General features: G+C 41.0%; 1 protein-coding gene across 4 annotated transcripts in view; it reads left to right on the plus strand.

Annotated features, from left to right (window-relative positions):
- Positions 1 to 12,819, plus strand: part of C8H1orf21 (chromosome 8 C1orf21 homolog) — a 153,376-nt gene that overhangs the window by 84,859 nt on the left and 55,698 nt on the right. For all 4 annotated transcript variants that reach the window (XM_083156778.1, XM_083156779.1, XM_083156777.1 and 1 more), the window contains one exon: positions 8,245 to 8,339. In XM_083156778.1, the coding sequence (XP_083012904.1) occupies positions 8,245 to 8,339 (95 nt within the window). The remainder of the gene's footprint in view (positions 1 to 8,244; positions 8,340 to 12,819) is intronic.

The raw sequence follows: 12,819 nt of genomic DNA on the forward strand, positions 1-12,819 counted from the left end.
AGGTAAAATATGCAATAACCAGTGAGAATGGGCAAAATATGCAAATGCATATGCAAATATGCAAATGCATATAATCCTGTCTCTACTGATGACGTTTTGAGAGAACAAAAGGAGGGGGTGGGGAGTGGTCTGATCAGTGTTGCAATAATGGCAGACTGAGCACATGTCTCTTCTGATTTCATGCTTGTTTCTGCTGTTGTGCTGCTGGATTCAGCATGTGATCGTTTCAATGCCTTCAGCTTATTTATAATTTGCGTAGTGGTTGTTATAAATCCTGATGCTGCCATCATATTGCTGATATTACCATACCTCCCAACTGTGGCAGTTGGAAGACCCCCCAATCTAATAGAATAGACGCTGTGCGCATGCGCACAGCGTCTATTCTCGTATGAAAATGAGGTTGCGGCTAATTAGCATAAGCCGCGCCCTCATTTACATACGCCCCGGCCCCTAAGCCGCGCGAGTGTCCCTATTTCATTTAATCAGAAGATGGGAGGTATGTATTACGGTATATTGCAGCATCCTTTACCGTACCGGTCATCTGACACATGATTTCTTCTTCCCCATGAATTCGAAGGAGTTCCCTGATCTCCTCAGTCCAACTGGGCATGGTAGCAGAATGTAAACAGCAGTACAGCACAAAAACGGTTTAGCTCTTCTCTGTCTACTGTCTGCTGTGATTACTTCCTGGATGTGGTGACTGTACAGTCATCACAAGCAGGAAGCCAATCCTGTTCTTAAACTTTATTATTATTATTATTATTATTAATATTACTAAATACCATTTAGGACCCTTTCCCACTGGCAAAAAAATGGCTCTTAAACGGGTAAAACTCTGCTTTTTACCCATTTAAAAAAAAAATGGTATTTTTAAACTGGTACAGCAACCTGGAGCATTCCCACTGCAGCTCTACCCATTTAAAAAGGCTAAAAAAAAAATGGCAAATTACCATTTAAGAGCTGCAGTGGGAAAGGTACTTGGGCCTGGTTCAGACCCTGATCGCTGCTCTGTGAAATTGCAGAGCCCTGAGATCAGATATCCACCAACATGTCAGAGTGAAAATCGTGCCGACCAGTTATTAGCTGCAAATCCATTCGCAACTCACTCACATAAGGATTCTAAGACATCTAAGGATTTTTCCAATGTGTGCAATCTTTGTGTAACCCAGAACATACTCTGTCTGTATGATAGAATGGCACTGACATCACAAACCCTCCCAGAAAATGTCTGGGCATGCCTGCGTTTTCCCTGACACCCCCCTAAACGACCAATTAGCACCCACAGCCGTCGCTTTGTGTCAATAAACTTGCGAAAGGCCTGCAATCAGGAGATGCTGGATGGCCTCGCGCATGTGTGCTACAATCCGTATGTATGCGCAGTTTATCGATAATTATCCGCTTTGGGAAATGACAGGGCTGTGATCGGATATGAGTAAACCCCCTAGATTCTAGTGTTCACGCTAGGCTTTTTTAGCAAAGCGCAGGGCCCAGACCTCTGTGAGCTGCTGACAAGTACCAGGGGAGGGGGGGAGCGGGCATACAAGTACATGGGGAGGGGGGGAGCGGGCATTACATTATTTGTTTCAGAGTATTTTTTTTCCTGTTTTCCTCCTCTAAAACTAGGTGGGTCTTGTGGTCCGGTGCGTCTTATAGAGTGAAAAATATGGTAATTCAGCAGTAACAGTTCCTGGAATGGCAAAGATAGATTGTCTCTTTATAGAACAGGTCAAGTTTTGTAAATACATTTTTATCATTCAACACGATGATGCACGACATATGTGACCTTCTACTCCACTTATTTGTGCATTAGTTAGTGAGCATAGTTTTAAGTGTGGAGGGGAGTAAAAAAGTATCCGCACTCTGACAGTAGAATTTATTTTAATCAACATTCGGTACTTGTTTCCTAGCACGGCGCCAGCGATAAAAATTGTATCCATCGGGACCCCCGAAATTGCGTCGATTGCATCGCATGCAACCAAATCGCATGCGATGCGATCTACGTGATTTTTACATTGGAATCAATGTAAAATGGTCCCTGAGACCTGATTGGCCAATTTTTATTGGCGAGGGCCGGCAGTATGCGTCCTCCGATCTTTTCATACCCCCACTATCCACATCGGCGTGGAGTTGATTTTATATAGTATGGCGAGCGCAGCGAGGGGATGCACATTACTCGCTGCGCTCGCCACGCTTCGGGCTCGCTGTGCTCGCCACACTATATAAAATCAACTCCACTCTGACGTGGATAGTGGGGGTATGAAAAGGTCGGAGGACGCATACCGCCGGCGCTCGCCACACTTCGGGTTGGCGTTCATCGTGGGGTGGCGTTAACAATGGGGGGGGGGGGCATTTGTCATGTAAAATACCCATAAGGGTGGGTATACAATGAAAAATCGGGTCCATTGGCCCATTTAACATTGTTCCCTATGTAAAATCGCGTCCATCGCATCGGTCGCATCGCATGCCTTAACTTAAAGCATGCGATGGACGCGATTTTTTAATTGTCGGGGAAAAGGCTAAAAATAGCCCTGAAATCGCGTCGGTCGCGTCCATCGCATACCTTAACTTAAGGTATGCAATCACCTACGACGGGCACCAAAAGACAAATACATTGGGTGAAATTTATTAGGATTAGAGATTCAGAAAGAGAGTGATTTGGTAAGAAATCTCAAGTTTTTTTTTTTTTAAAGCGGCAATCATTTACACTGCAAAACCAGTTTCATTTTGAAGTGTAAATGATTGCTGCTTTTAAAAAACTGGAGATTTCTTCCCAAATCTCTCACTTTCTGAATCTCCCATCCTATTAAATTTCGAAACGCGTTGAGCTACCACCTGCATCCCTCTCATCTGCACTTGTTACCAAACTACCCGGACCGGCTTAAATGATCAACAGGATTCAACAACCTCAGCTTTTTTCAATACAAGACGCACCTAGGTACACTGACACCATCTAACCCGAAAAAAATTCTGCTGTCTTTCTGAGTTAATCTGGATCCATAATCTGCTGGACAATTCTCCGGGACCCCACCAATCCTCCTCCCCAAAAATATACAGGAGAGAGACTGCCAAATTCTTTCTCGGGATAATCTCCCTTTTTCCAATACACTTTGTCCATCTGTCAACAAGCTTTTAAATGTCCTCATTAAAAAATTTTTTAGGCTAAGCATAAAAAAAACAGAGGACCTCTCCAGTATGGTCAGACCATATTGCTGTGTGCCCCTCTGTCTTTTAGATGGTGAATTAATGCTTCTCTTCTGAAGTCAGAATATGTTTTGTGGATAGATAAGGCTTTGGAGGAGTTTTTCACTTTGCATAATACAGCAAAAAGCTTCTCAACAGTGGTATGGGAGGCTCATAAAGCCACCAAGCATGGCCAATTTATCTTTTTAGGTAAAGCTCAGAAAGTGAAATATTTTCAGGACACTCTATCATTAGAGAATCAGCTTGAGGTCTGCACACTTCAACACCATCATTTATGTAAGAAAACCCTCAAAGGCCAAGAATACCTGATCCTTTCAGGCAAAGAGGCTCAAACTATGTGCTGTATTCTGTAGTGTGACAAAGCAGACTCTATCTTAGTTTCTCGTATACATGCTCATGAACAATGTAACCAAATTAAGATTCCTAGCATTAACTGACATATGACTCTTAACAAACAGCAAACTGTTGGAAAGATTTTTATCACTATCTACATAATTTGCCATCCCTGCCTGATAGACATACTGTAGTCTGCAACACCAGATAATGACTCTCTGAAGCCCAACAACAATTTCTCAATAAAGAGTTATCATCTGAAGAGATTGAGGTGACCATTATAACCCTTATAAACTTGTCAGCCGTGGGCCCTGATGGCCTTCCTGAATTATTTTATAAAAAATGTTTCTGTCGCCTAGTACGTGATTTAACTGATTTATTTTTTCCGTTCTCTTGGTAAGGCATTTAGATGATTCCACCACCAGAGTCGAGACCGTTATATTCTCTAAATATGATTGGAATACTACACTTTGCGGAAAGTATTGACCCATTTCATTCTTAAACAAAGTTCTTTGCTAACCTTTTTACTGTTAGATTCGCTAATCAATACAATCAATTAATCCTTTCAATTCCAACCTCTATTCCATACTTGCCTACTTTTAAGAACTAGTTTCAGGGAGATTTTAGTTGGTAATAGAATTTTGCACAGTGCCTTATTGATGGGGTGTGTCATGCTCCACCCACAGGGCGTGTCTAATTCCATATATGGAGAGATTTTGAAAAGAGATTGTGAACGTGGCACCTAGAATTGTTGGTGTGTACTGCTACATCTGAAAGGAATCTTTTAACATGACTTATATCCCCAAAGCTTAGTTAGTAAGAGCTACTATACTTGCCAAAGTGCTGGGAAATGGCGCTGATGATGCAATGTAAATGTATCTATCTCTTATTTATTTATTTTTTCCCCAAAAAATGTAACAGTGTAATGTGGGCTAGGTGACATGAGGGAGATTACTAGACTTATGAGGGAGAGAGGGAGATTGCTGTTATTTCAGGGAGTCTCCTGCAGAATGCAGGAGGGTAGGCAGCTATGCTCTATTCATGCTCAACAGCCCTAGCACAGATCCAATGGTGAGCCACTTTAAAATAAGAACATTTAACATCATTCAACACAAAACCATTTTTTTATATAAAAAAAATTACAATAAATTTAAACCAGACTGTTTGAATTGCAAAAAATAAAAAAATGAACTGCAAAAGGTTAAGAGAGTGCACGGAGGTGAGACAATATTCAATTTAACCAATACAAATGACATTGTGATAAAACAATACTTAAATACAATAATACAATAATAATAATAATAATAATACAATAATAAAAACAATACTGTTAATTTGGTCTCTCCGGTTTCACATTTTAATAAAAAGTCCAATTATATGTTTCTAGCCGTATGCTCTACCTCCCCAAATGAAACTTAATAGACTTTGACTATTTGTTTCATATCCTTAAACATTTATTTGGCTCTTTCAGCTGGAATTGAACATGGAGCCTATATAGATGATTATATGGATCAAATAGTCCCCTGGCTGTTATCCCAAGCAGTCCGTAGTGATATAGCAGGTGAAGTTACCAACGCTGATGTGGGAGATTCTTATTGGGGTGCCTCACTGATTTAAGCACATACATTGTTATAATGTAGCAAGATGTACAAGTGTGTCAACTGATAGTCATTATATACTTTCCAAATGGATCCAGATATCAATTGTTGTTGTCTACAGAGGTGCGATGCTGTTACAGCGGTCAACAGGTTCGTACATACAAGAAGGGGGACCTCTTTCCTCAGCGATCACACTGTGCACCAGTTATGAGGAGGGGGGATCCTCTGTCTGGTAATCAGCTTATAGCACTGCCGCAGTGGTCACCACGTATACCACTCCCCAGAAGGGAGACCTCTAGGCCAGCTCTCAGTGCCCACCTAGTCTATCATCTTACACAGCGATACTTGCCATAAATTGTTCCAGGTGATTCATCGCTTTGGATTATGCTCACCCCAGGGATATGGTTAGTTTAGCAAAATGTTCTAATGCTTCCTCTGGGCTGGCAGGATACCAAACGTTTGACTCAAATCCCTACAGAATGCACCAAAGTCAGGGGGTTTGGGAATACCAAAAAATATATATGTGGTCCATTTATCCTAAGCAGTGTTATGGAATTCTGATATCCTTTCACTTCGATGTTACAGATAGAGTCTGACTTAGTAAATTTATCAAATATTTCTTCTCTCCTATGGATACATCTTCATTCTGGGACAAACTTACTAGATCTTTTTTCTATTATTTGGAGTGAAAGGCACCCTACTCCATATATTCTGGGCACCCCTTAACAAATCTCGATTTGGAAGGCCGTACAAAGCCATATAACTCGGATCACAGGTGTGATTGTCCCTGCATTACCATTGTAGTACTTTATTCTTGTACAGGTTGAGTATCCCTTATCCAAAATGCTTGGGACCAGAAGAATTTTGGATAATGGGTTATTCTGTATTTCAGAATATTTTTATATTTCAATGACATATCTTGCATTTGTTACACATCAAACACATGAAATGCACACAAATATATTATGTTATTTGTGTATAAAACAAAGTTTCAAAACATGAAACAAAGTTTGTATCCTATCTCAAGCACTGAGTTTTTATGCCAAACAATAATTTTCTTGCACATATTTAGTGCCAGTTACATACCATGTACTCAGTAGTGCCAGTTACATATCATGTTCTCCGTAGTGCTGTTACAGATGTCCCCAGTAGTGCTTTTAGCAAGAATTTTTTTTTTCACTGTCTGGAATGTAAGGTTTTCGGAATAATTTGGATAATGGATACTCAACCTGTACTACCTCAGTATTGATATCCCTACTCAGAAATTAATATGGCACATAATAAATTTAGCAAGTGTAAAATTGCTCTACACTGGAAATCTCAGTCTGTCCCCTCTATGCTATAGTTTCTTATGTTTGGCACACCTACCAAATGGAGTACCTATTCAGGAAAGTAATGTAAAATAAAGCATGTAATCTTCTCTTCATTTGGCCTTCCTGGTTATCATTCCATGGCGCTCCTCCCCCCCTGACCTGTGGTGTTTGATTTTAAGATACACAATTTTCTTTAGGACTCCACTAAAACCATTTTAATTCTTTGATTATTTCAGGTACTGCTTATTATGTTTGTATATATTTGTGATGATTTTGTAGTGTACCTGTGAGATTGTTGCTGTATTCCCTTCCTCCACCATTACTTTATCTCCTTCTGTCACACCCCCCCCCCCCAATAGTTGTTGTCTGATAACTCCTTTAATAAACATTGGGCCTAATCCGGACCGATCGCACGACTGTGCATTAGCAGGCCGAGCGATTATGGATAGATGCATGCGCAAGGCTGCCTTTTTTTGATTGCTGGCAGTTTGTAAGGTGATTGACAGAAAGCCTGCTTTTGTGGGTGGTAACCACCCATTTCTGGGAGTGTCAGGGATAATGTAGGCAGGCCCAGGCATTTAAGGGGTAGTCCTGTGACGTCAGCTCCCGCCCCGAATAGCCCGTTTCTATCGCAGCCACCGAGTTAAGTCCTCGGCTATGCACAGACTGCACACAGTGGAAAATCATTAGATGGTGAGCTGCTGCTTGCGAATGGATTTGCAGCCTGCAATATATTTGCAAACCGTACTAAGCAATTTGCAGGCTTGCATGGGGTGGGAATCAACTCTGTATGATCGATGGACTTCAAAGATTAGAAGCCATGCGATCAGGTCTGAATTAGACACATTAAACTGTAAAAAATATAAATCAGCCTTTGATCAGACCCCAGATTTTAAAAGAGATTCCTAGTGCCAACTGAGGCTGGGGGGTTTAAGTTTAGGTACTATAGGGGGACTTTCATGTAGGTGGCACGGAGGGCGTAAAGCACTTACAAAGGGTGGGTTATGATTAGGCAATAGCGGGGAGGGTTAGGATTAGGGTGCAAGGCATTGTGTAGGATTTTCTCCATCGGGGTGCCGGCATTGGTATTCTGACCACCGGCATTGCCAATGCTAGTCATCCATATGTATACCTGAGTGTACGCTAGTGTGGACCATAATGGTGCAGGACCATTAGTGACTAATATTACAAACCCTATGTGAGGACATCCGGTAATGGTTTTAAGTGTAATACCATACTAGCTGCTACACTATTTCTGACTACAGTCTCAGTTATACAGGTTGAGTGTCCAGTATCCAAAATGCTCGGGACCAGGAGAATTTTGGATAACGGATTATTCCGTATTTTGGAATATTTTAATATTTCAATGATGTATTTTGAAGTATCTTGCATTTATGCTGTATAAACACATCAACCACATAAAATACACACAAATATATTTTATTTGTTCAGAAAACAAGGTTTCAAAACATGAAACAAAATTTGTCTCAGATATTGAATTTGAATGCCAAGCAATCATTTTCTTGTACATATATCGTGCCAGTTACATACCATGTCCCCAGTTCTGCTGTTACAGATGTCCCCAGTGAGTTTTTAGCAAAAAAAAAAAACAATTTTTTTTTCACTTTCTGGAATGTATGGTTTTCGGAATAATTTGGATAATGGATATTCGGATACGGGATACTCAACCTGTATTCGTTTGTATGCCTATTACAAGATAAGAGAACTATACAGATACAACCCCCCCTGTGTGCGCTACTGCCAAGCATGTAGTAATATTACTATTATCTTTCCTACAGATGAATACAGGATCAAACCAGTTGAAGAAGTCAAGTACATGAAAAATGGGAATGAGGAAGAACAGAATATAGTATCAAGAAACCAAGAAAATCTGGTAGGTGTCCATGTAGTACTATAGAGCCATGTGCAATTTTGCTACTAGGAATAAAACCTCAAAATAATTTACATTTCTGAAACCTTGATTAGCCTTTCATACAATGAAACCTATCACATCATACATGGGTGATTTTCTGAGAAAATGACAGTAATAAAAATGACTTCTTCACTTGTAAGACTGTCTACCACTCTTATGGTAATGTCCTGGACATTGCCAAACACACAGATTTCCAATCTCTCATCTCTGCTCAAGCCCATGAACTTTCTAATATATCTAAATCACTTGTATCACTCCCTTGCTAAACCCCCAGCAACTATCAATGCACAGGATTTAGCTTCCTACTGTACTTCAAGGACAAGATTGCTCTTCTTAGCCAATGACCTGCTCAGTTCACTGCAAAAAGACCGTAATAAAAAATAAAACATATTTGTTAATATCGAGCATTGCCTGGGGGTTAATTCCTATACAAGCAAGTGTTTGGGAAGGGCATAGTCAGTTCCCACTTGAGATAGTATAACGTAGATAAAACAGCACTAGGGTGATCAAATTCAAATATAACCATAAATTATGGAATTGGTATATCCAAAAAGGTATTTTATTTTTATTTAATATGACCAAAAGAATAAGTATGTGGTCCTGAAACTGCGCTGAGCAGCCTAAGTCAGCGTTTAACAGTAAATGATGGGTGTTCTCCTATAAATATAACTATGCAACGTGAAAGAAACAAAGAAACACACGTATAGGAGCTAATGCACATAAATATAAAATAAAGTCTTTTATGGTGTATTGAAGTCCAGTAGGATAGTCTTGCATTTACCATTTCATGGCCTGATGTCATCAGACATATGAAATAAAGACTATATAAAAACAAAACAAAATGTGTAATATTGTCATAGAAAAAGTGGTATCATAGGTCATAGTTCAAATGGAGAAGATGAAGATATGTAGGTACCTGCAAATACCGTACTTGCACATTGAGGGGTAAATGTATGAAGCTTGGTGGTATCTATCCCCATAAAGAACATTGGGGCAGATGTATGATGTGTCGATATGGGGGAGAAGGGTATCAGCGCACGTTATGTGCACTGATACCGCTTCTCCCCCATGTATGAAGCGGCCGGGATGCGGTAATGGACAGGGGCGCTATGCGCCCCTGTCCATATCGGCGCTGCTATCAAAATGATAGCAGGCCGAATGTATGAACGGTCAGCATCGCTGACCGTTCCGCACGAAGCCGGGTTTGGCTTCGCCAGCATCAGGCTGGCGAAGCCCTATCTAAACAGCAGGGACAGCGCTGTCTCTACTGTTAGGTCTGGGCTGCGCTGGGGATCTCGCGTGAACAGCGAGATCCCGCGCATGCCCAGTGCGGCCGGCCGGGGGACAGGAGATAGCGCATCAGTATTAACTGATGCGCTATCTCCAGAAAGGGACATCGCCGGAGGGGGAGTTAACGCTCCCCCGCTTCGGCAGACAAGATGTTAATACATCTTGTCAATGTCCCTTCCTGCTTCACCTCGCTATTGAGGCGAAGCAGGAAGTATCATAGCGGCGCGATATGATACATCTGCCCCACTATGTGCAAGGTTATAATGCTCCAGTTAATCAGCTCCTAACTGTCAATTTACATATTGGAGCTGATTGGCTTGCACGTAATGTTCTTTATGGGGATAGATACCACTCTTTTAACCTTCAATGATCACCCATAGCCCATAGCTGAAGCAAGGAGACTGCCAGCTGATCCCAGCCTCTGCGTGCTGGACCATCTCATACTTATGAATATCCTGGGACACCTGTATACTGGTCTCCAGTGGCCCCCGGTCAGCGCTGCCAACCGCAAAGCGGCCACTGCACAGCGGGTCTCCCCAAATAGGAGCAGAGGTGGCAATGTGTGGGCTGGAGAAACATGTGACGTGCAGCTCGTATTATAACCCTCGGAACTGGGGTCTCGTCTCCCCTGCAGCATCTGATCCCAGTTCCCCTGTCCTCAGCAGCATCTGATCTTGGCTCCCCTGTCCACAATGAGGCATGCCGGCTGGCTGTCCAGGTGGGGGGGGGCTGCCTAAGACCGCACTGGCTTTGACCGTGTATTTGAAAAGTTTCCAAAGACGGGTCTTTGCCAGGTAAAAAAAAGGCAATTAAACTGTAATATACAGTTTAAGAGATGCGGTGTGAAAGGGGTTTTACCAGGCAGACCCCCGTTTTAGGAAACATTTTCAAATACAGGGTCAAAGCCAGTTATGCGGTCTGAAAGCAGCTTTAGGTTGTGTTGTTTGTATCATTATTCATTTGTGTTTTAGTATGTTTTTAATTACCTGTAGTTAGTTTCACACTCTGATGAAAACTTCTTGACTTGTGTGTGTACATGATTTCTTCAAGATGTTTACCCAAATATATGACAAATACCTGCATAAGCTGATTTGTACAAGATTGAATGAAAAGCTTTATATTTTCATGAAACTATTTCAAAGCTAGTGTTCTGAGATGACTGTACCTATTATTTGAAGACACCCATCACTTACCTATTATTTTTAGACACCCATCTATTACATTAAAAAGATGGGCAGCCACCCCAAGACACGTCTGATTGCCAATGGGCCATTTTTGTCCCAGCTGCAGTATTAACCCCTTCATGACAGAGCCAGTTTGTGCCTTCATGACAGAGCCCTTTTTTTCAAATCTGACATGTCTCACTTAAGTGGGGATAACTTTTTTTTGCTTTTACTTATCCCAGTGATTTTGAGATTGTTTTCTCGTGACACATTGTACTTCAAGTTAGTGGTAAATTTTGGTCGATACAGTCTGTGTTTTTTTGTGAAAAATACCAAAATATCGTGAAAAAATGGAAAATTTAGCAATATGCAAAATGTCACATTTTCTGCTTGTGAGACAAATAATCATACCACTCAAAATAGTTAATAACTAACAAAGACCATATGTCTACTTTATGTTGCAATCATTATTTCAACCTCCTTTTCATTTTTTTGGACACTAGGAGGCTTCAAATATGACTAGCAAATTCTCAAATTTTCAAGAAAATTTCAAACACTGATTTTTTTAGGGACCAGTTCAGTTCTGATGTGACTTTGAGGGACTTGTATGTGAGACACCCCCATAAATGATGCCATTTCAAAAACTGCACCCCTCACAGTATTCAAAACAGCATTTTGGAAGTTTGTTAACCCTTTAGGTGTTTCACAGGAATTAAAACAAAGTGTAGGTGAAATTTCAAAATTTCTTTTTTTTTGCAGAGTTTCAATTTTAATACATTTTTCTAACGAATACAGTAGATTTTACTAGAGAAATGTGACTAAAAATTGATTCCCCCAATTCTTTTGTTTTAAAAAATATCCTATATGTGGCCCTAGTGTGCACGTTGACCAAACCACAGGCTTCATAATAGAAGGAGCACCTACTTGATTTTGGAGCCTCCTTTTTATGAGATTTTTTTTTAGGCACCATGTAGGTTTCTAGGCACCATAAGTGCTAAAAGTTAGGAACCTCCCTCACAAGTCACCCCATTTTGCAATCTACACCCCTCAGGGAATTCATCTAGGGGTATACTGTACATTTCAAACCCCCAGGGGTTTCACCAATTTTGGTACAACTGGGATGTGAAAATGGAAAATTACATTTTTTTACACAAACATGCAGTTCTGGCTCAAAATTTTTCATTTTCACAAGGAATGAAGGAGACAAAGCACCCCAAAATCTGTGCCCCAATTTCTCCCGAGTACGGCAATGCCTCACATGTGACCAAAAAATACCAGTTGGGTGCATGGCAGGACTCAGAAGGGAAGGAGTGATTTTTGGATTTTGCAGCACAGATTTTGGTGGAATGAATGGTGGGTGCTATGTTGCACCAATACAGTGGAACCCCCCCACAAGTCACCCCATTTTGCAAAGTACACCCCTCAGGGAATTCATCTAGGGGTATAGTGTACATTTCAAACCCCCAGGGGTTTCACCAATTTTGATACAACTGGGCAGTGAAAATGAAAAATTTCATTTTTTTACACAAAAATGCAGTTCTGGCTCAAAATTTTTCATTTTCACAAGGAATGAAGGAGACAAAGCACCCCAAAATCTGTGCCCCAATTTCTCCCGAGTACGGCAATGCCTCACATGTGACCAAAAAATACCAGTTGGGCGCATGGCAGGACTCAGAAGGGAAGGAGTGATTTTTGGATTTGGCAGCACAGATTTTGGTGGAATGAATGGTGGGTGCCATGTTGCATTAGCAAGACTCCCAAAGCACCAATACAGTGGAACCCCCCCACAAGTCACCCCATTTTGCAAAGTACACCCCTCAGGGAATTCATCTAGGGGTATAGTGTACATTTCAAACTCCCAGGGGTTTCACCAATTTTGATACAACTGGGCAGTGAAAATGAAAAATTACATTTTTTTACACAAAAATGCAGTTCTGGCTCAAAATTTTTCATTTTCACAAGGAATGAAGGAGACAAAGCACCCCAAA

The sequence above is a fragment of the Crinia signifera genome, chromosome 8 (assembly GCF_055691185.1).
Source record: "Crinia signifera chromosome 8, ASM5569118v1, whole genome shotgun sequence".
Taxonomy (NCBI): domain Eukaryota; kingdom Metazoa; phylum Chordata; class Amphibia; order Anura; family Myobatrachidae; genus Crinia; species Crinia signifera.